At 29.4% G+C, this 20,826-nt stretch overlaps 1 protein-coding gene across 2 annotated transcripts in view; it reads right to left on the bottom strand.

Moving 5' to 3' along the window:
- Positions 1–20,826, bottom strand: part of LOC116779526 (monocarboxylate transporter 12) — a 22,408-nt gene extending 1,582 nt beyond the window's left edge. Inside the window, exons 1-5 of one of the 2 annotated variants that reach the window (XM_061522582.1) lie at positions 20,592–20,826; positions 9,941–10,345; positions 2,749–2,868; positions 994–1,218; positions 137–916 (exon numbers count right to left, since the gene is read on the bottom strand). In XM_061522582.1, the coding sequence (XP_061378566.1) occupies positions 137–916; positions 994–1,218; positions 2,749–2,868; positions 9,941–10,088 (1,273 nt within the window). In that variant the 5' untranslated portion in view covers positions 10,089–10,345; positions 20,592–20,826. Of the gene's footprint in view, positions 1–136; positions 917–993; positions 1,219–2,748; positions 2,869–9,940; positions 10,346–13,202; positions 13,364–20,591 lie in introns of those variants that run through there. The other variant, XM_032673870.2, reaches the window with a different exon arrangement.

Here is a 20,826-nt window from a genome sequence, read left to right as displayed (position 1 = left end):
TCTAAGGACCACAATTCCCGTCATCATAATTACAGCAAAGTAATCGAAATGTCACTTATAAGATGAAAGATTCACACTTAAAGAATTAAATTATTAAAAATTATTTAAAATTTTAAAACTTTAGAATCATACTCACTTATTCCGGCAATTGTAAGGCACACATTGTAAGCCAATAATCGGTTGACCCACGGCTTGTCGCTTATATATCCGAGAATGATTCTGCCTACTAAGTTTGATGCTCCAATTATAGATATCAGGTATGCTGAATTTTCGATTCCCAAGGCGGCACTCATTGGTACCGTGTAAACATATGGTATGTAGAACCCTATACTTGTTAAAAAGTTTGATAACGCGAATAATATAAACACAGGATCAACTAACAAAGATATATCGAGCATTTCTGCTAGAGCTGCTTTCGATTCTTCTGAACACGGCAGCCAGCCACAGCTTTGTTCGCGTTCTTCTCTTTTAAAAGAAAGCTGTACTCTTTCTGGAGATACTCCTCTGAATCTAGCGAGACTCGTCATACTGCCTTGATATAAAACGTCAGGTCTTTGCATTATTCCACTTCCTTGGCGTGAATGAGGTTTTTGTTGTTCGTGTGGCTTGTTTAGTGCAGGTTGGGAAAGTGTTAATCTAGCTACATCATCTTCAAATTTTCCGTTCGCCCGAACGACCTGTTCCGAGCTTTGGGATCTTTTTAAAGGTGATTTGTTTTGCTTCGGTAGCATTGGCTCCGTGATTGGAGTGATCGGTCTCTCAGGAACTGCTCTGAACATGAGCCCCAGAGGAACACAGTTAAGTATGAAGGCTCCAATGAGCGCCATAGCTCCACGCCATCCATAATTTGATATTAAAGCGTCAGTTATGGGGGCGAAAAGAAATGTTCCCAGTCCTGAACCACAAACGGCGATCCCTAAAACAAGAAACATACATAATACATATGTATATATTTTCATAACAAATACAATGATTATATTTAAGAAAACGAACCTGTGGCGAGACTCCTATATCTCTTAAACCATACGGTGACGCTAACAATGGCGGGTAGGTAGATGAGGCCGAAGCCTACCCCGGCTCCTACGCCAATCGTAAATATAAGGGTTGTAACGTTTTTAGCGAACGCCGATGCGACCACACAGACCGACGACAGTAACGCACCAGCCACAGTAACAGTCCGACAACCCCAGCGGTTCACAAAGGAACTAGATACAGGACCTGTGAATTGCAAATAAACGTATCTATACAATATATATATGTATATATCACTTCTGTTTCTAAAATATTGAAAGCCATAGAAATATTACAGTAATTTTGCACTTTCATTTTAAGCATATTGTTATTTGAGAATTATTTAAAATTTATGCCAAAATAAGCTGGAAGTTCATTTAATATTCTGCGAAGGAATAAACTTTTAATGAATTTTAATAAAACATTAGTGTTAACAAAGATTTTGAGTATGGTTGAAAGTTTTAATATAATGATTGATATTTTAAGATATTATTATAATTATTATTATTTAAATATGTATGTAATAATATTTTAGTGGTTAACTTAAGGTTTGTAAAAATGTTGATATTTCAAATTTTTACGCAACTTTTATACAATTTATTTCAAATGTACTTTGTACGGATGTATGTACAAATGCACTTTATCATCACATACCAGCTAATATTACGCCAAGTTGGAAACTTATATAATGTTTTAAATAAATAGCAGTTTCTGTGATTACAATCAAATTACTTAGATGACATTACGAAGCTTGTATTCCTATAGGTCCTCCTAACAAGTATTTATTATGTATATATGGGTATAACACAAGGTTATTAGTTCATCGTTAATGTATAATTAGATTTTAATTCATAAGAAAATTAGATACAGATTGGACGAAATTCTAGAATTTTTTATTATAAAAAATATATATACTAATATTTTATAAATAAAATTCTGTGAGACCAGCCACGTTTTTCAAATTATTCCTTTTTATAGTTGATACGTATTATGGTAGCTAACATAAAGTGAGGCAGTAAACATAGGTTCGTATATATCATGATCTATTAAATTAAAAAAAAATCTAACAAATCGTATTAACGAATAAAACACGTCTAGTTCTTGGAAAAAGGTAATCGTGTTGTAAACAGTCCAAAGATCGGCGCCATCCTGTTATTATCCTTTTGATAATTTTACTTCTTCACTCTGTTAAAATCCCATTTTATAATCTAATGTGGACACTAACTTATAAATTTCTATAATATAAAGTCCATATATAAATATAAGTCTTATATATTATCGCATTATTTATTTAAATATATGAAAAAGTAGAGACATTCTAGTTTAAAATACAACAAGTATGACAATTCTTATCGATAAACATAGATCTGTACTGGAGATCCTTTAAGAATGTTAAGGAGACCTTTATACAATGTGCTATAGAGGAAAAACATTACATGAATAGTAATGCAATATTTTACAACTACAGAGATAAGTTAGTAGTTATTGATGGAATTCAGAACAGGATTGGCTTGAACGGGGAAATTTATCACTCTTAATGTGCTGAATTATTCAATATTATCTCTTAGATATGCATGGCTAAAATCAACATTAGACAGACGGTTTGCTGTTCGTGTTTCAAAGTAATGAATAAAATAACTCTACTTGATATAATAACGCACATTAATGAACTATGAAGAGTTCAAAATACACAACAAGTGAGAATTTTTTAATTTTCTGATGTTCATTATAGGTTACCTGAACTGAGAGTGACCCCCACAAGGATTGAGACGATCCACGCCGTTTTGCTCTGTCCCTCGTTGAAGTAGGTGAGAAACTCGGCGTAGAAGACGCCAAACGAATAAGTCATACCATCGGCTGAAAGCAGTCAAACATATATCAGTTAAGGTCATTCGTGTGGCCATTAAGTTAAATGTTTATCTCGATGCTTCCGGCCGTTAAACTACCCTACTATCATGCAATGATTTTATTTTAAACGAATACCTGTTTAAAAATATTTCATATTAGTGCCTTTAAAGTATTTTTTACTGTCAATCTTATTTGTCTTTGTGATTGATGCATGTAAAGTTCTGGTAATGTCTAGATAGCGCCGGTCACATGTGATCCGATTCTGTTATCAGTATAACGAACTGGGTTAACATGATGGACGCTACCATATCGATGGCAAGTGGCAAGTGACAAGTGCCTGGCATAAGTTGACAATGGTGTCTATCTACCACAAAGGAAGCTGACACCTACCTATTTAATACGGACAATGGAATCTTTTATGCGAGTCTCTTAGTTACGTTTTAGAATATTGGCATGTATTATAAACAATTGACATATATGACAATCTTTGTAAATATTTCAACTTTTACCCTGTCATTCTTTTGGAGCTATAGTCGTTAATAAAACAACGTGTCCTATAAAATTAAATTATTGTTATATTTGATATAATTACATCCGCCAGTTCAATACCAGATACCGCGTGCCTAAATACGACGCTTATCCACCCACTCTTCACAATATCCAACAAGTGCTTGAAAAGATTATAGGTACTGTCGTTTTAGATTATTTATTTAAGCACTTGGCCCAGTTTTGTTTGTTGGAAGTGATCTTTACATTTACGTAATGTAATTTCTGGAAATCTTTCAGCTAACGGTTGAGACTTAAATCCTACGCTACTAGAAAGAAAATCGATGTCTATGTTTATTTAACAAGTCTCTTGTGTAAATGAAACTAATATTTTTCGGATAAACTACGAGTGATTTATTTTTGTAAAAAACTACATACTTCCGACGTTTCGATTACTTTTCAGCAACCGTGATCACGGGCAGACGAGATGTAAGTAACCGAAACGTCGGGAGGATGTTGTTTTTTTACAAAACAAAATACAATTTTTTACAATACAAAAATAAATCACGCGTAGTTTATCCGAAAAATATTAGTTTCATTTATATGAATAAAACTCGCGAAAATCTTAGATCTCATTAAGTCTATTCCTTTTATTTTTATTTAGAATCAGAAGCCGAGATATAATCAATCCACTTCTAGTCTGCTATACACGTATGTAGTTCTTTAAAGCAAACATATTTAATTAGAATTTTTTTTTAGAAGATTCTTACACCGATACTTTTTGATAATCATTATGTTTTTACGAATATTATTAGATCATAGTATTGTAATTTGTATTTCGAATATGAATAAGCTTGTCATCAAAATGCCGATAATTCAACAAATGCTGTTGTTTTTAATAAACAGTGATAAAAACTGTACATATAATACTAATAATTTTTAAATTAAGGGATAGTTAACCTTTCCTGAAAAAACTATACTGGCATGATGACATAAACTGTCAGTTCGAAAGGTTTCGTGACATTTTCGAATATCGAATACACAGAAGCCAAAAATTGCCTAGCGACTATCGGTAGATAAAGTCCATCAATAAACGTTAGATAAATGTATTTGATCGATCGGAATGATAACGATAGCATTTTATAAAAGATTATAGAGATAGTTCAAACCTAGCGGATGAATACATTTAGATTTTGAGATTGACATCGTCTGAGACAGTATCAGACACGCCCACGGTTGATAAATTTATTGTAATAGACTTAATATCTTCTAATCATTATTGCTTGGCCATAAAATGTGAGCGATCTGATTGACGGCCACAATCATGAAGAAAGGTTCTGTATTGTAAATTAATAAAAACACTATTTCCTATTCTTAAACAACCGATAGGTCATTGGCTAGATTGTTTAAAAAAATCTACATATTCTCGTGAAAAGCTGCAAGTATATTAATATATATTTATTTAACTTTAGTAAAAACATCATGTATAGTTGTACTTATGTATAATCTAGGAAAAATGGTATAAGTAAATGAACAATAAGTAGTTATTATTAGTACATTTGCATTGACAGTGAAATATGAAACTGTACCACGTGGCGTTAGATTATATTTGTGTTGTTACAGTTTGCTTGAATCGCTAATTGCTTTAAAGCAAACATTAAAAGTTCTGTAACGCAAACAATTTAAGTTAATCATCGCAATTTGGAACTACATCGGATCACGTTGTAATTAACTTGTAATGTTAATTTGTAGGATTGCATTATTATCTTCAGTTAAATTAATCAATGATATCTCAAAGCCGAATTAGGTTATAATTGTGATTAACTTAATTATGTTATATTAAAGTTTGTTATTAATAATCTGTTGTGTTTAGTACTTATAATTAAATGCCAGTTCCGTATTGCAGTATATTTTATCATAGACAATACTTATAATGATGATTTATGTAAAAAACCTTTATATATATATTAAATTTAAGATACATTTATTGATTTTATTTATTTAATCAACCAATCGTAATAGTAATTGACTGGCATTAAAATTAAATCCAACTTGTAGCCCATACAGGATAATAATAAGAGTCTTTCCTTTTTCCTTTTATTTATCTTAAATGACGAAAAAGATCAAACGCCTAATACAATCTTTTTGCCTCGTCTTTATCATATATTATGTCATATAGGTATATTTATTTTTCCTATTTTAACTTCTTAAGCACTACGTATTAGAATTAACAATTGAATTAACTATCAATTTACTAGAATTACCATTCATTCATTCCTATGTTTAGATGTAGATAATTTTCTTCAGTAAACTATAAGCAAAAAATGATGATTATAAACTGAATGTGATGGAGCGTGATTTATGTATCGTGGGTGTGTAAAACTGGCTACATAAAGCATGTAATATGCATGGCTAGTGTTTCACACGCTCGTACAAGGAACACATCAAGGCACGATGGTAGCTCGCAAGTAGAATGGATTATATATTCTGGGTCAGCATCTAATTTATACCGTGTTCAGTTAATTCAATTAAGGGTGGCTCGGATCAAAATTACAACATTCAAGAGAATTTTGTTACATTAATTTCTTGCATTTTATAATTTGGAGTCAAAAGTACTTTCAAAACATACGAAGGATAATTTTGTCTTAAAGATTTTGTTTAAGTGAAATCAAATGTCAGCTATACTATTGGTTTTTTCGTGACTTTGTCTAACATAACGGAAATAAAAAAAAAACGAGTGATGTGTTTTAAATTAGGTACAAACTTTTCAAAGAAACTTTGATGAATTCTTCTATGTCTTTCAGTGCAGAGATCAATTTTATTTTCTTCTGGAAAATACAAGATTAAAAGTAGCACGTAATGAAACGGAACGGCCTAATCTACGCTGTTACCGCGTTATCCCGGGAACACTCTGACCTGGTTAGTGACATAATACATCCTGGCTCCTCGTGACTTGATTAGCTGAGTGTTGTTATTAATTGTTCTGCTTGCCAGCTTCACGTCACACACAGAAATGTCAGGTACGAGCCATTTATTACTAGGAAATTTTATATGATATTAAAAGAAGTAAAGAATAATTTATTAAACAAATAAAAGTTTTGTAATGAATTAAATAATGTCTCTGAATAAATTAGGTCATTGCGATAAATTCTTTAGTACAAAGTCTAGTTTGATATAATCTGTGTCTCATTATTGATTACGCATATTTAAAACGTTATTTATTTTTAGTGTCACTACAGGACTAAATATAACGCATCAAAGACAATTAGTAGATTGTAAAAAGTATGTATTTTCATTATTAGTTTTATGTAAAGCATTGTAAAACACAAGTAATATGTTACTAAGATTTTATAGTAATCGTTGCATAAAATGATTTTAACGGTTTTTAAACATAAAGTTTTGTGAACATTACTTTTTTTTAATAATTTTACTTTAATAAAACGTATAAATTTATTTTCATTTTTATTAAGAACATTTCTAATTGAAAATTATTTTTTAAAAATCGATTAGAACTTTAATTCTCAACGAGATAAATTAATTTATATACAAAATAAGCAGAAGGATTTTTGGATTTCTATTAGGAAACTGAAAATTAAACATGAATTTTTTTAGTATTTTTTAAGCTAATAATTAATAAATATTTCTTAATTATTTATAAATGATTTGAAAAACTAGATTATATCACACGTTTCTTATAAATTGTTGAACGTATTAAAAATTTTATTGACTTCAAATTTTGCCTATATATATATATATATGTGTGTGTGTGTGTATATTTCAATTCACATATTACGTATCACTAGTTACATTCTTACAAGATATCTAAAAAGCAGTGTCCTAAATTAACCGATTTAATACGATACGTTATGTTTATAAACATGCCAGTAGATTTGTTGGTGTCATTATTAAATGGCGATGACCTCGCGTCACTGCGGTCTTTGCACACATTGATATCGGAGGGCTTTGCACACATTGATATCTGCATATGCACATTCATTATATACGTATATGCAAATGACACACCACTTGTTTATGTTTATGTGACAAATGATTGGGAGTATAATGTTTACTCGATTTATCCGTCACTATTATTCATACATTTAATTATTATTGTAATGAAAACGTATGTATGTGTGTATGTACACATATATCTAACGATCTCGTATTTACATCTCCAGTGATATAGTGATATAAAATTCATAGTGTTATATATTTGCTAGCTTCCTAACATTCAGTTATAATATATTTGATAACATCTGTGTTGTTAGTATATTTAATACATGTAATAATATATTTCAATGAGTAATTTTTTAATCAGTGTCACAAAAATGTTTTTAATTTGATAAAAAAATAAAGAGAATATTCGTGGATTTGTTTCATAGTGTATTTTGCTATTACGTCTCCATTTTATATTCTTATAAAGCGACACTAAAATTAATTTGTGTTGAGTTTTACTGTAATATATGAAATCTTTATGAAACCAAACGGATTTATATTCACTAACACGTGCAGATGAAGGTAAGACACGTGTATTGCTAATACATTATACATTTAAAATTAACAATTCAGATAATGTATATATATAGCGTGAAAGCATTCAAGGTCATAATAAATCTGTTTCTGTCATCGAAGAAAAATGTTATATTGTTCCGGGTTCCTTTTTAATAAGTAATGGTTGATAGTTGTTTATATAACTTATATTGTTTCTATGTCAATGTCAAAACTTTTTAATAATATATTACGTAATGAAAACAATTTACACGATATAACGTTTGAAGAACTGAGTATTCTCTATTGAATATAATAGAGATCACTGCGTATAAGATTTTGTATATTTTAAAATAACACATTGTAATAGTGACAAAAGTTACACCAAATTTGTTTTTATAACAACATTTATGACAAGTTTATTTAATATACAAAGCTTTCAAATATTTACATTTCTGTAAGTCTGGCTACGGTTATTCCGGCGTAACTTAAAAGAAAATGTTGTAATTTCAATACCTTTTTTGTATTGCCTTATCAATCGCTTATTTAAGAACAAAATTATTCCTCTCAAACAAGGGTTTGGATAGCGGATAATTGGTGATTTTTGGCTTGAGAGCTTAGTAATATACAAACAAGGTCTCATCATTTATGTAGAACTAAAGTAATAGAAGCTCTATTTTCTATAAAGTTTTCGATAAAAAAAATATTTATGAACATTGAGGATATCATTAAAAGGAAATGTGGAAAGATGACGGTAATAGGGAAATTGGAAAAGGTAACGAAAGGTGGCAGTTGTATTCTAAGTATAAATGAAAAAGATTGAATGTGGATTGCGTAAGAACAAATGCCAATCCGTTTTTTTTCATTTCTCAGAGTATGTGAAAGTAAGAAAAAAAATTATAATATTTTTGTTTAGGTACTATTAATTTCTTCCACATATTATGAGAATATACTTTTAGGATTTTTCATTGGTGATCCCAGTTGCGCAAGTGATTCACAAAAACTCTTAAGTCTTATGTTTTTTATAGTATTAAAAAGATTACTTAAACATAATATTGTATTTTGTATGAAAGATTCAGAACCGTAATCGAGATCAGTCTAGTTACCTAATAAAATGTCGAGTTGTTTAAGAGTCTCTACTCTAATTCTATTCTAACTAATAAAATTAGTTGTTTAATGAAGTTTTCTACAACACACCTAAAACCACAAAATTTCTGTATTAAACATTATAAAGGAGTATTTTTAGAATGTCTATAATTCTGAATTCTTGTGTAGGTTATAAAATAGTATCTCTAATCGTTCATGAAATTTGGAAATGTGGTTCTGTTTACCTAGAAGCGATACGAACGTTATCCAAGCCAAGTTCTAAATTATATTAATCACAGAAATGAAAAAAAGTTCAACTCAAGCCTTGGAAGTCTTATCGTATGTGATGTACGGGATATGTAGAATCCCTTGCCTCTGAGACTATTGATTTAAGAAAGGTCTGCTTCTGCTACTTTGAAATGACAGAGAAGTGACGTATAGAAGTAGGAATCGACAAAAAGGTCATTTGATTAGTTAGGATGATTCAATATATATTTTCCTTAATGAATATCGCTGCAGCTTTTGCAAGAAGAATTGTTTATCATCTGGTGGTACATAGAAATATCGGTTCCTACATATTATATTATGTTTTTTTATACAAATATAAATGCTGTATGATGCATTATTTATTAGAGCACGTTTACAACTACGGAAGGGCTTAGTAAACAATGGTATGCAGTAATTATGTCGTTATTACCTACAATATAAGAATTCCTTAGGCATCGATTGAATTATGTTAAGAAGTATTATTCACATCCGGGTATGAATACTAAACAAATCGATTTTTCCATACTCATTGTGATTATTTGTATATATGTTTTGTATTTTCCAAAATTAAAGCGAATCTAAGAAAAGATTGAAATAATATAACAGGAAAATTTGGTATTATATGACAGAGACCACAACGACTTGGAACGATATAAGATTTTGTATGTTTAAATTACAGCTAAAATTATATTGTTGAATTTTATTTTAATAGATTATTTTTTATTAACAATAAGAAAGATTTAAAAATACTCACTGACAATATGAATCATAAAGGAAGCGAACACGACCATCCAACCCCAACCTCCGTCTGGGGGGGGAGGGAGACTCTCTGAACCCTCCCTGGAGCTCTCGTCGACCTGAGAACCATTCTTCTTCACACTCTTCACAGTACCGTGCGACATCGTGATTAAAGCTTTCTTTGCACTATACTATTTAAGGCGGCTTATAACGAACTTTGAACGGTAAATATAGGCACTTTAACAATGATATAATATGTATAATTATTAAGGAAGCAACGTTTCGGAGGGAGACTCAACCGTATGTATGACAATATAAAGTTTTCATGATCTATATAAGATTATGGTGGTACCACCTATCTCATGTTCATTATCTTGATATGATAATCGTTTTTCCAAGAAGAACATTTTCGGTTTATTATCTGAAACAATAGCAAATAAGTATTAGTTATAATTTATAGAACATGGAAAACGTCTCATAAAATTGTTTATATAACTTACGAATATATTAAAAGATAAAATTTATATTTTAAGACAGTCTTAGACATGTAATTTATAAGTAAAATTTACTTAAATGTATATCAAAACTTCTGAAAACAATGAGAAAATTTAATAATGACTTGATTATTTTACAAGATTTTTAAAGGATGATTGAGAATGTATATATATATATATATTTTAAGTATTTGTTGTCGAGATATATATTTGTATATTGATTGATTTGTTAAAGTACTTGTATCACATTTTTGGCTTGTTGCTAGGCTTAAGGTTCGAGTATATTGCTAAATTGATCGATCGCTGTTATTGGAATTCCAGATAAGGATAACAATACGGCAGTAACAATTCGGCTGATAGATATTTTTAGGTGATCGTGGCTTTTGATGAAAGGGTTTATTATAAAGGTTCTATCTCGAGGGATTATTTCGTGATCGAGATTTTAGAGATCAGATAATCTTACCTTTCATGTTCGATATTAGTTTCAAAGGAAAAGTTACAGACGTGGTACAAACGAAAGCCTTATTAAGCTTTGTATCCCGGTATATCCAGAATCCATAATGAAGTTTATAGGTTAATGTTGTTCAACTTTGTTTTGCTTATATACTAAAATCTTTATATTTCTTGTTGTGTAGAATATAACATAATAGCATTGGTGTACAAAGTACAGTTATATATATATATATATAATTTTTTTAATCGAAAAATTTAACAGGAATCATAGCAAATATATATACGATAAGATTGATTAAAATTTTACACACATATATATATGCTTTTAATAAAAATACATTAACTTTTCTGTTTGACAATCATTCAAAAGCTAATTATAGTTTGATAATGAAGTATTCACGAATATTAAACAATGATTATTTTAAGCGATATTTATTATTTTGTACCGCATCATTTTTAGATCGCAGAATAAAGAAATTCCACATTGTACTAACACTAACTTCAAGGAATATTATATTTGTATAGATTTCTGTTAATGTGAAAGCTATGTTGGTGCAATTATCTACATTGACCTGTTTAATTTGTCGTGAATTAATAAGTGAACATATATATACACTTTTTGGAGTAGGTGCAACATAAATGAAACTAATATATTTTCGGATATACCACGCGGAGTACATCCGAAAATATATTAGTTTCATTTAAATGAATAATACTCGCGAAAGTCTCAGATCTCATTAAGTGCAACATACACTGATTTTATGGAAGACAATTTTCTCATAATTATTCCAATCACTTCAAATTAAAAAAAGAGAAGAAAAAAGTCAAGCTGAAATGTAAAGAAAGAAACCATTTTTTTATCTTAAAAAGGACTGTTTGAATCATTGAGTGTTCAGCGAGTATTGTTAATATCAATATCAAATGTTTGGTGGCACAGTAAACATGTTTTATGTCAACTGTTCTTTTTAAGATATGGGTATCTTCCTTTAAGTTGTTTATCTTTTATAAATTTAGTCTGAATACAAAAAGCCTAAGTTTATATTATTATTTGGTTGGTTAATTCTATTGAGGACAATACACACAAATATTTTAAGTCCTCTGGTTAATTTGACTAAAAAAATTTTTTGTTTATACAATCATCTGTATGTCATTTATTTCGTTTCATTAAATAGAAAAGACACGATATAAACATGTTTCTATTTGTTTCAAATATAATTCTTAATATCGGTCAGCATGGTCAAATATGTAAAAATATTTTTTTTATATTATCACAATTCACCGATAAGGGGTCGCTGTAGTCGTTTTTGTCGGTCGGCATAATAAATCGAACTCTGCAACATCTTTATATTCGCGATACAGGGTTAAGGCTAACCAAAGTTCAGGGGTGCTATCAGACGCGGAAGGCGGATTCGGTGCAAGGGACATAGGAAATATGAACATACAGACATGAGCTGGAGATCAAGAAGACAATCAAAATCTTAAACTTATAGTTTATTAACTGTAGATAATATTTAAAGAGCAATTTCTAATTAAATTTACTGAACGACAACAACATTTTGGTTATATTCAGTCTTTTGAGGCTTTGTTTTAATATATAATAACTTTGACAATATTAATATTGTAATAAATATAATTAATTGATTCTTTTAAATATTCTTCATATAATCTTATATAAATATATCATAATGATCGATAGAGCTCTCAATGAAAAAGTCGCTAGCAAAATAAAATTATTAATTTCGGCCTTACATTCAATATATTTACAAAAATCGTGCAGAATAAAACCTGATATCGAAAGATATTTGATCCTCTCAATATAAAATGGCGCATTAAACTTAATGTATATGTTATAAGATTATAGAAAACAATAAATTAAATAAGTTACAGTGTGGTAATTAAAAGTAAATAGTTCACTTGCATTCTAAACGATTGACCTGAACTGACTTCGAATTTTCTTACGCGAGTGACTCACTGACAAATATTCTGTGTCGCGGACGTTCGGTCCGAACTCTGGTCAAAATACAAATAGTTTTGTAAAACAATATCATTATATTATGTTTACAATGCAACAGTTTTTTAATTCACTCATATAACTCGACAGTAATTCAACTCGAGTTTATTTAAAAACTATTTAATAATTCCTCCAACACATTTCAACATTAAAACGCTCTTTGTTAGATTTATTTTATTAAGATCTATTAATATAACGTCTTTTGTGTAATTGAAAACATAATATTATCAGTGTTGTGGCGCCAAAAATAAAATTTGGCGTCGCAAATACTAATGTGCATATAAAATTAAATAAATATATATGTATATTAAAAAAATTACCTTGATTTCATTTTTACTTCCATTCAAAGATTTTATTAAATAACTTATTAATTATAGGATACACTTATCACAATGTAAAACAATATTTTATACGAGAAACCATGTCATTTAGCGTCTCCAAGCAAGGACCGCACGCGCGGAGTGCCGACTTCACACTGACATCAAAAATAGCAGATAATAGCGTATCTGAATCGCATTCAACGTACATGTCATGTCATGTCTTTGTAGATTTTCAAAAGTAGTCGCATAAAGGCTATTGTTTTAACGATCAAAGTGTTTGAACATTTAATGCTCTTTGTGAATATAGCTAATATGGACAGTTATAAAATTTTCTCCCCGACATATCACACAAAGGTAACAAATTAATATATTTTAAACATATACCAATTAATTTATTATGTAATTAGTGTTGTAAAATATCTTCTATGTAATGAATGCCAGCTTTAAGATGACAAGTATTTAAAAAAAGAAAAAGACTTAGCTTTTGTTGAAGTTAAAAGTTGGAAGAAAAAAAAATATTTGTCTATTAAAAAAAGTTCCAATTTGTCTCACAATGTTTTAGTATTTGATTGTCTCACAATGTTTTAGTATTTGATTGTCTCACAATGTTTTAGTATTGATGTAGCCAACGTAAAAATTACTAATAATATTTTATTTTTATATTATTGCAAATAAATAATTTTGTAATGAATAATATTACGGGGAATAACTTTATCAATTATATTATAAAATACAATAACTCTAGCTGAATAAACAACAACTATTTCTGATAATTAACGTTGATTAAAAATATAGTTCCTTTAAGTAATCTAAAAATCGGTTCAGAAATTACACTTACGGTTTGCGATAAGATTTCAACATGTATTGATTTATTTTCAATCTATATTTTTTATGATACATAAATCAGTTGACATATGATATGATATGATGTGATTAGTATGATATGATGTATTTATTACCTCCTGATATTTATTTGTACCGTTCAAGGCGTCCCAGATATCTCGGGTTATAAGGTCAGATGTAAAAACAAAGTTTCCATTCTCGTTATTATCAGAAGCGTAATGATCACTAGAACGCTAGACATGTGCCCGAAGCGCTTTATTCGCGTAAAGTCCTTAAAATGTTAAACATTTTACTAATACGTTCGTTTTGTGTCTTAATTTTGGGTGTAAATAAATTAATTGAAATAGTATAATGTAATAATGTGATTACGTAATTATCTTGTACAAGTATTTAGCTATAATTAGCTTATACGTCCTGTCCTGATTAACAATTGTCAATCAAAATAGCACATTATATACTTATATTTTTGTTCTGATAAATATTGTGATAATAGTTTAGCTTATTTGCTGTGTTTTTACAAGATTTGTACTTTGTCGGGTTTTAGATAGAAGTATTTAATCGTTCACAAATTAACATTGATACTGCAGTAGACACAAAATATGTTATTTCTGTTGTGATTTATTGCCTTTTCTTTATCTTTTTATTTATAGACATTCCTTTACAGATTTCAATCATTTTGAAACATTTGTACATAATTACGACATAGGAGATATTAAATACATATATGTTTATTACAAATCTTTTCCGTCAGTTAGGTAATTATTATTGAGGGATTTAAAGGTTTTTCAATCGGAAAACTAGCACATGAAAATTTTAATGTAGGTTAATCATGGAGAAATTGAAATCGCTACGTACGTAAGTGCGATAATGCAGAACCTTGTTCTGCGAGTACTGATAATATAGGAAAAAAGAAAATGAAAAAGAATATATACAATGAAAAATTCATCGATACAAGCGGAATGAAGCCTGCAATCATCGGAATATCTCGTTCGATTTGCCTTTGTTAGATATTTTTCATTTACTATTTTATATTGAATGGAAACTATTGATTTGGTTTAATGATAAAAATATAACTATACATGTTGAAACAAACATAATTCGTGTAACGCGATGATTGTTGTATAAAATATTTTGTTTTAAAATATGTCCCAGTTAAAAACGTAACCAGAAGCTTGTTAGAATTATTTGTTTGATACCAATAACTGGCACAAGTCTCTCTAATTCCTAAAAAATAAAAAAAGTAAGTAAAAAATTGTCTGTGGTTGACTGAAGTGTACTTGTTTAGATAATATAATATTTATATAGAGTTCGAAGCCCCGATATGCACTTGACAGTTCTAAGATATTACGCAAGGCGATGTATAATGAATTTATCTCAATATACGTTTACGTAAACAACTCGCTTGTAAGTTATTTATAACGCTTGTTTATCCTCAAAAGATTTTTATCATATATATCTTGTAATGACCGATTCGTACTTGAAACGAATGCGAATGCTGTTGACCGCAACCTATTAGCCGTGTTAGTATGACGATTGGGTCAGTATATCCATACTAATATTATAAATGCGAAAGTAACTCTGTCTGTCTGTCTGTCTGTCTGTTACTCAATCACGCCTAAACTACTGAAACAATTTGCACGAAATTTGGTATGGAGATATTTTGATACCCGAGAAAGGACGTAGGCTACTTTTTACCCCGGGAAAATGACACATTTTCATGGGAAAATTCAGGTGGGCCGATCGTTTTTACGCCTAAACTACTGAAAAGATTTAAATGTAATTTGGTAAGGAGATAGTTTGAGATTTAAGAAAGGGCATGAGTTACTTTTGACCGCGGGAAATAATGCATTCCCAAGGAAAAAATTACTTTTCTGGCCAAGGAAGGAAAAACAAAAAACATCGTATATAAAAATATATTGTAGTAACCTATCTTCTTCTTAAAATGTGTTAACCTAACCTAACTTATGACAATCACACTTAGTATGGTCTCATCGCATCTCGGCACAATTCAAACAAACGTACAAAAAAGTACAGCTCAGGTTTTTTCATACTACTATACAAAAAAACTATCCAATGCGGACGAAGTTACGGTTAAAAGCTATATATTACTAATTCTGAAATTTACGCGGACGAAGTCGCAGGCAAAAACTAGTATATATATAAAAGTACATAAACTTCTTTGAAATAAATAATCTTAATGTAAAATAGAATGCTATTAATAATTAATTTATATAAACAGTATGTCGTTGGTAAAAATAACCTCATATTCAAATGGGTTAGGAACCCTTATTAATTGTGTCCCCTTCAATTGCTTGTTTGTCAATCAGTTCTTTTGTGATCACGTGGAGGCCAACAGAGTGAAATGCGCACAAGGTTGTCAGGATAATATTAACAATTTAACATTAACATATATGAAGGTACGTTATTTATTGCAGAAGATCTTGTAAATCGTTGAATTTGGATAATAAAAGATATAAAATCCCTAACAGGTCTTTACATAAGAAAATGTACACTGTTGGGAAGCATGAGATACTATACGTATTGTATATATCGGATTGAATACAAATTCGTTGTTTAAAGAGAGAGAGAGACGCCAGCCTCGCTGACGTCACTATTGACACTTCTTCCAGTAAGTTCCATGATATTTTAAAATGAACCTTCAATTCTTCTAAATGTTCTTGTATTTCTCGAAGATTCTTCATAGTCACATTCTTCAATGGTCCGCACTCACTGAACTCTGCCGTCGTGCGTCCAAACGTTTTATTTATACCAGAATTTAAACATAGTTCTATTCTCCTTTTAAACAGTCTTTGATTTCGTTTTACTTTTAACAATAATTATGAATACCAATAAGTTTTAATAACAATTGATGACAGCCTTAAGTTATTTTCATGTTAAATACGTCATTAATGCTGCTAGCCTCGATACGACTTTTCTAACAGGCGGTGCGTGCTCTGCACCTGCCTGGTGATGTGTTCTCTCGTCGCAGGTCTCGTAGAGTAGATGGGCGACGTTCAAGAATTGATGCTTCATCATCCGAAGTCATGCCGATATATCTAATGATGCTGGCCTTTACTTATGTGAGACATGACAAGTTACTTCGACTTAAACTATCAACGACATGAGGACTACAATCGTCTTATCAATTGTAAAATTTTTAGAGCCACAAAACTATTTTCACTTAATGTTATTTTATAAACATTTTTGTCTGTAAATCCAATCTTTAAGTCATGATAGATTTTTCTCGTTTCTACACGAGTGAGCGAAGGTACAGTAATTCGGTAAATTGCATTTCATACGATCCAAACTTCATGATTAGATTGAGGAGACTAAGTAATGAATAAAATATTATATTTTCCGTTTAGTAATATTTAGATTATCATTTATAATAATAGGTCCTTTTCGGTCCATCCTTCTTTAATTGAGGTGAATACAGTCACATAAAAAAGGGAAAGAAGTATTTTAGCCCTAGTAGCTAGCTATATCCCTACTTCGATTTTGCATCGTTAAATTGAACACTGAAAGTTTTTGAGTTTTTCATTCACAAATCTCTTCCCTTTATCGTATTAGAGTTGTTATATCAATGTAAAAAGTTTAGCGCTTCGTATGTAAAGTTAGGATAAGTAAAAATATAGGATAAGTAAAAATGTAAATATGTACTTAGGATAAGTACATGCAAAGAACCAAAATTAATAAGTTACAAGTCTATAAAGTTATCACAAACGGACTGGTAAGGGAAAAAGACTCGACTTATTCGGTTTTGAATTCGGTTTTTATATATAAAAGATAATTAAAAAAAAAAACAGATAAGTATAAACAATATTCTTTTTCATAAAAGTTTTTTCCCGTTCTTGGTCGTCAAACAAAAACAATCTAATAAGTTATGATTGATAGCAAACTGTCAGACACCCAAAATTTTCTATAATTCTGTTACACTTTTAGTTAAACTGATAAAATAATAAAATCTTAGATCTCATTAAATAATAAAAAGTTTTAGTTTAAGTAATAATGTACTAAAATTGTAATGTGCTGTCGTGTATTCTGACTATAGAAGTCATTAATGTTCCATTTAGTGGGCATAAAAATTTCAACGTATATGGAAAGGTAATTTTTACAGATAAAAAAAGCTAAATAAAGTTACATAATAAAACCTCGCCGACGTTATAATATAGTTAATTGTTCTACATTTTATAACTAAAAACAATGTCTAGGCGAAAACTTTTTCGTTACAACTATTCGTGTAGGCGGTATATATTCATATATAATAATTGTAACGATATAATTGAACAAAATAAAAGATTACATTTTGCAATGCTAATAAAAAAGAGGTTCCAAAGTTATTTAATATTAGCAACCACTTTATTACTAGAATTTTCGTAGGAATATTAGGAAACTGAAATATTTGAATAGGTTTAACTATCATAATTATATTCTGTTAATGTGCCTTAAATTACGACTACTGTGATTACAGAAAGACAAACATAGATTATGTTTATTGTCTTACATTTACGTGTTTCCCTGACGATTTGACAAATGATTTGCTTGCAGTTGATAACTTATGTAAACATACAGATTAAGTAAAAATTCATGTCTCATTGGACTATTTAAACAATTATTTTGTTTGACAATATAATGTTGGAATCATCGCTATTAAAATCTAGAAGAAAATGTGATGTTCATCGCTCCAATGCTTGCACAATTTGGCTTCCAACGACTCAATTCTCTAGGGTTGAAACAAATAGATTTAGGCGAATAAACAACTCGTTTTCAATGTTATTGTACATGTTTGTTTCTATATTTTTTTTATAGATAACATTCTATTAGTACTATTATTTAAAATTGATATGTTAAATAAACATTTTAAGGTCTTTATTTTTACTTTACAAAAAAGTTAAAAAAAAGTACTTATATCAGTGTTACTTGATTTGCTTTTTAAAAGGAAATACGCCATATTTATTTAAATGACACTAATATTTTTCGAATAAATTTTTCGACGTTTCGGTTACTTTTCAGCAACCGTGATCACGGGAGTATATAGTTTTTTACAAAAATAAATCACGCGTAGTTTATCCGAAAAATATTAGTTTCATTTAAATGAATAAAACTCGCTAAAATCTTCGATCTCAATACGCCATATTTACTTATACTTTATTTACGCTTCAAGTACATATTTGCCATGATTTATATGCCGGTATCTAGCAAGTTCCGTACTGAATGTTAATGTAAATAAGCAATAAAATTTAGTTCTAAAATGTCGTGGTTATTCCAAATTTTGTAACAACCCTATTCTTTCAAGGCAACAGTAAAACGATTATGATCGGTTGATTGCAACTCAATCGCCTCAGTGCGTGGTTTATTTACTAGAATTTACACACTATTATCCTCCGAGACAAATGTTTTATAAATATATCTAATACAAATCACATGATAACATGTTTTATATTTGTAATGCATACATTATTATAAAAATACATAAATAAATGTATAGATAAGAATTATAAGGGAGTTAGAAACGACATAAAATATATTATCACTATTCATATTGTTTGCTGAATGATAAAAAAAATATTGTTAGTTAAAATACATATTAACTTAAAGAATAACATTGTTTGTTTTCCTTAAACAGTGTGCATAGGTATTTGGTGATAAGCATTTAAATGCTATGTGCAAAATCATGTTCTAATTTTACAAAGATGTCATTTTAAGAAAATTTGTTTGACTAATTGATGAGCTTTATATTTGTTTTTTTGTCTAATAATTTTTCTTCAAGGGATCATATCTAACAATTGATATAATCAAACTGATTTTCAGCTTCTGGTGCAAAACGAAATTGGTAGTACATATTTTTTTTTTCTAAATTCATGTCTGACTTTGTCCGCTCCATTAATTTTAAACTAACTTATTTACGTCTTTAAATTTCCCTATATTTTATCCAGTCATCAAGTCAAGCATATGTTAATGCAGTCAACAATTTTTTATCACATGTTTACATCGTATTATTGTGTTTATTATATAAAACTTTTTTAAAAAAGGTTCCATATTTAAGATCCACAATAAAAAAATAACTCGAGTCGGTTTGAAATGCATTCATTAATATGTCATAGCCGAACTATGTTTTTATTAAATAACGTTCTTGATTTTTTTTATTTGTAACACTTTCTTTCTTTATCCAATAAAAAACAATATTATTTTGGATTCAAACAAACGTCACTACAACAAAAAAACACACACACACAACACGCTCTGACTCTCTTAGTATACAAAAATATACAATTAAATTTGTATATTTTTTCATAAATGAATAATACAATTGATTGATAAATAAAATAAAAACAATTGTCAGGTTTATTTTTAATTCGGATGTGTTGAATTGTTGAAGTAAAAATATTATTAATTCTAAGTTTACTAGGAATTAGTACAGCGTACAGTCTAATCAACTTGTACTAAGCAGTTAACAGGTGTTCGCGGACACTAACTTTTCTGGTTCAAAAAAAAAATTAAATAACTTACCTTTTATTTTTTTTTACTTATTTTAGAAAATTATACCTTTTACTTTGAGTCAGAAATGGGCCACGGAATCAATACACCTTTGTTTAGTTTTCAGTTCTGCTTATCATAACATTAAACTGCGAATCTGAGCGTATAAAGGTCACTTAAAATATCTTGCAAACGTGAAATATTATGCTATCATTTTGTTGTTATTTATTAAAATGTATAAAGTTATTGCTTAATGAGGCCGTGGTTAGATTTTAATTGTTATATGGCTAAGGTTATGTATAGT

The sequence above is a fragment of the Danaus plexippus genome, chromosome 2 (assembly GCF_018135715.1).
Source record: "Danaus plexippus chromosome 2, MEX_DaPlex, whole genome shotgun sequence".
Lineage (NCBI taxonomy): Eukaryota > Metazoa > Arthropoda > Insecta > Lepidoptera > Nymphalidae > Danaus > Danaus plexippus.
This window is presented reverse-complemented; position numbering and strand designations above follow the sequence as displayed.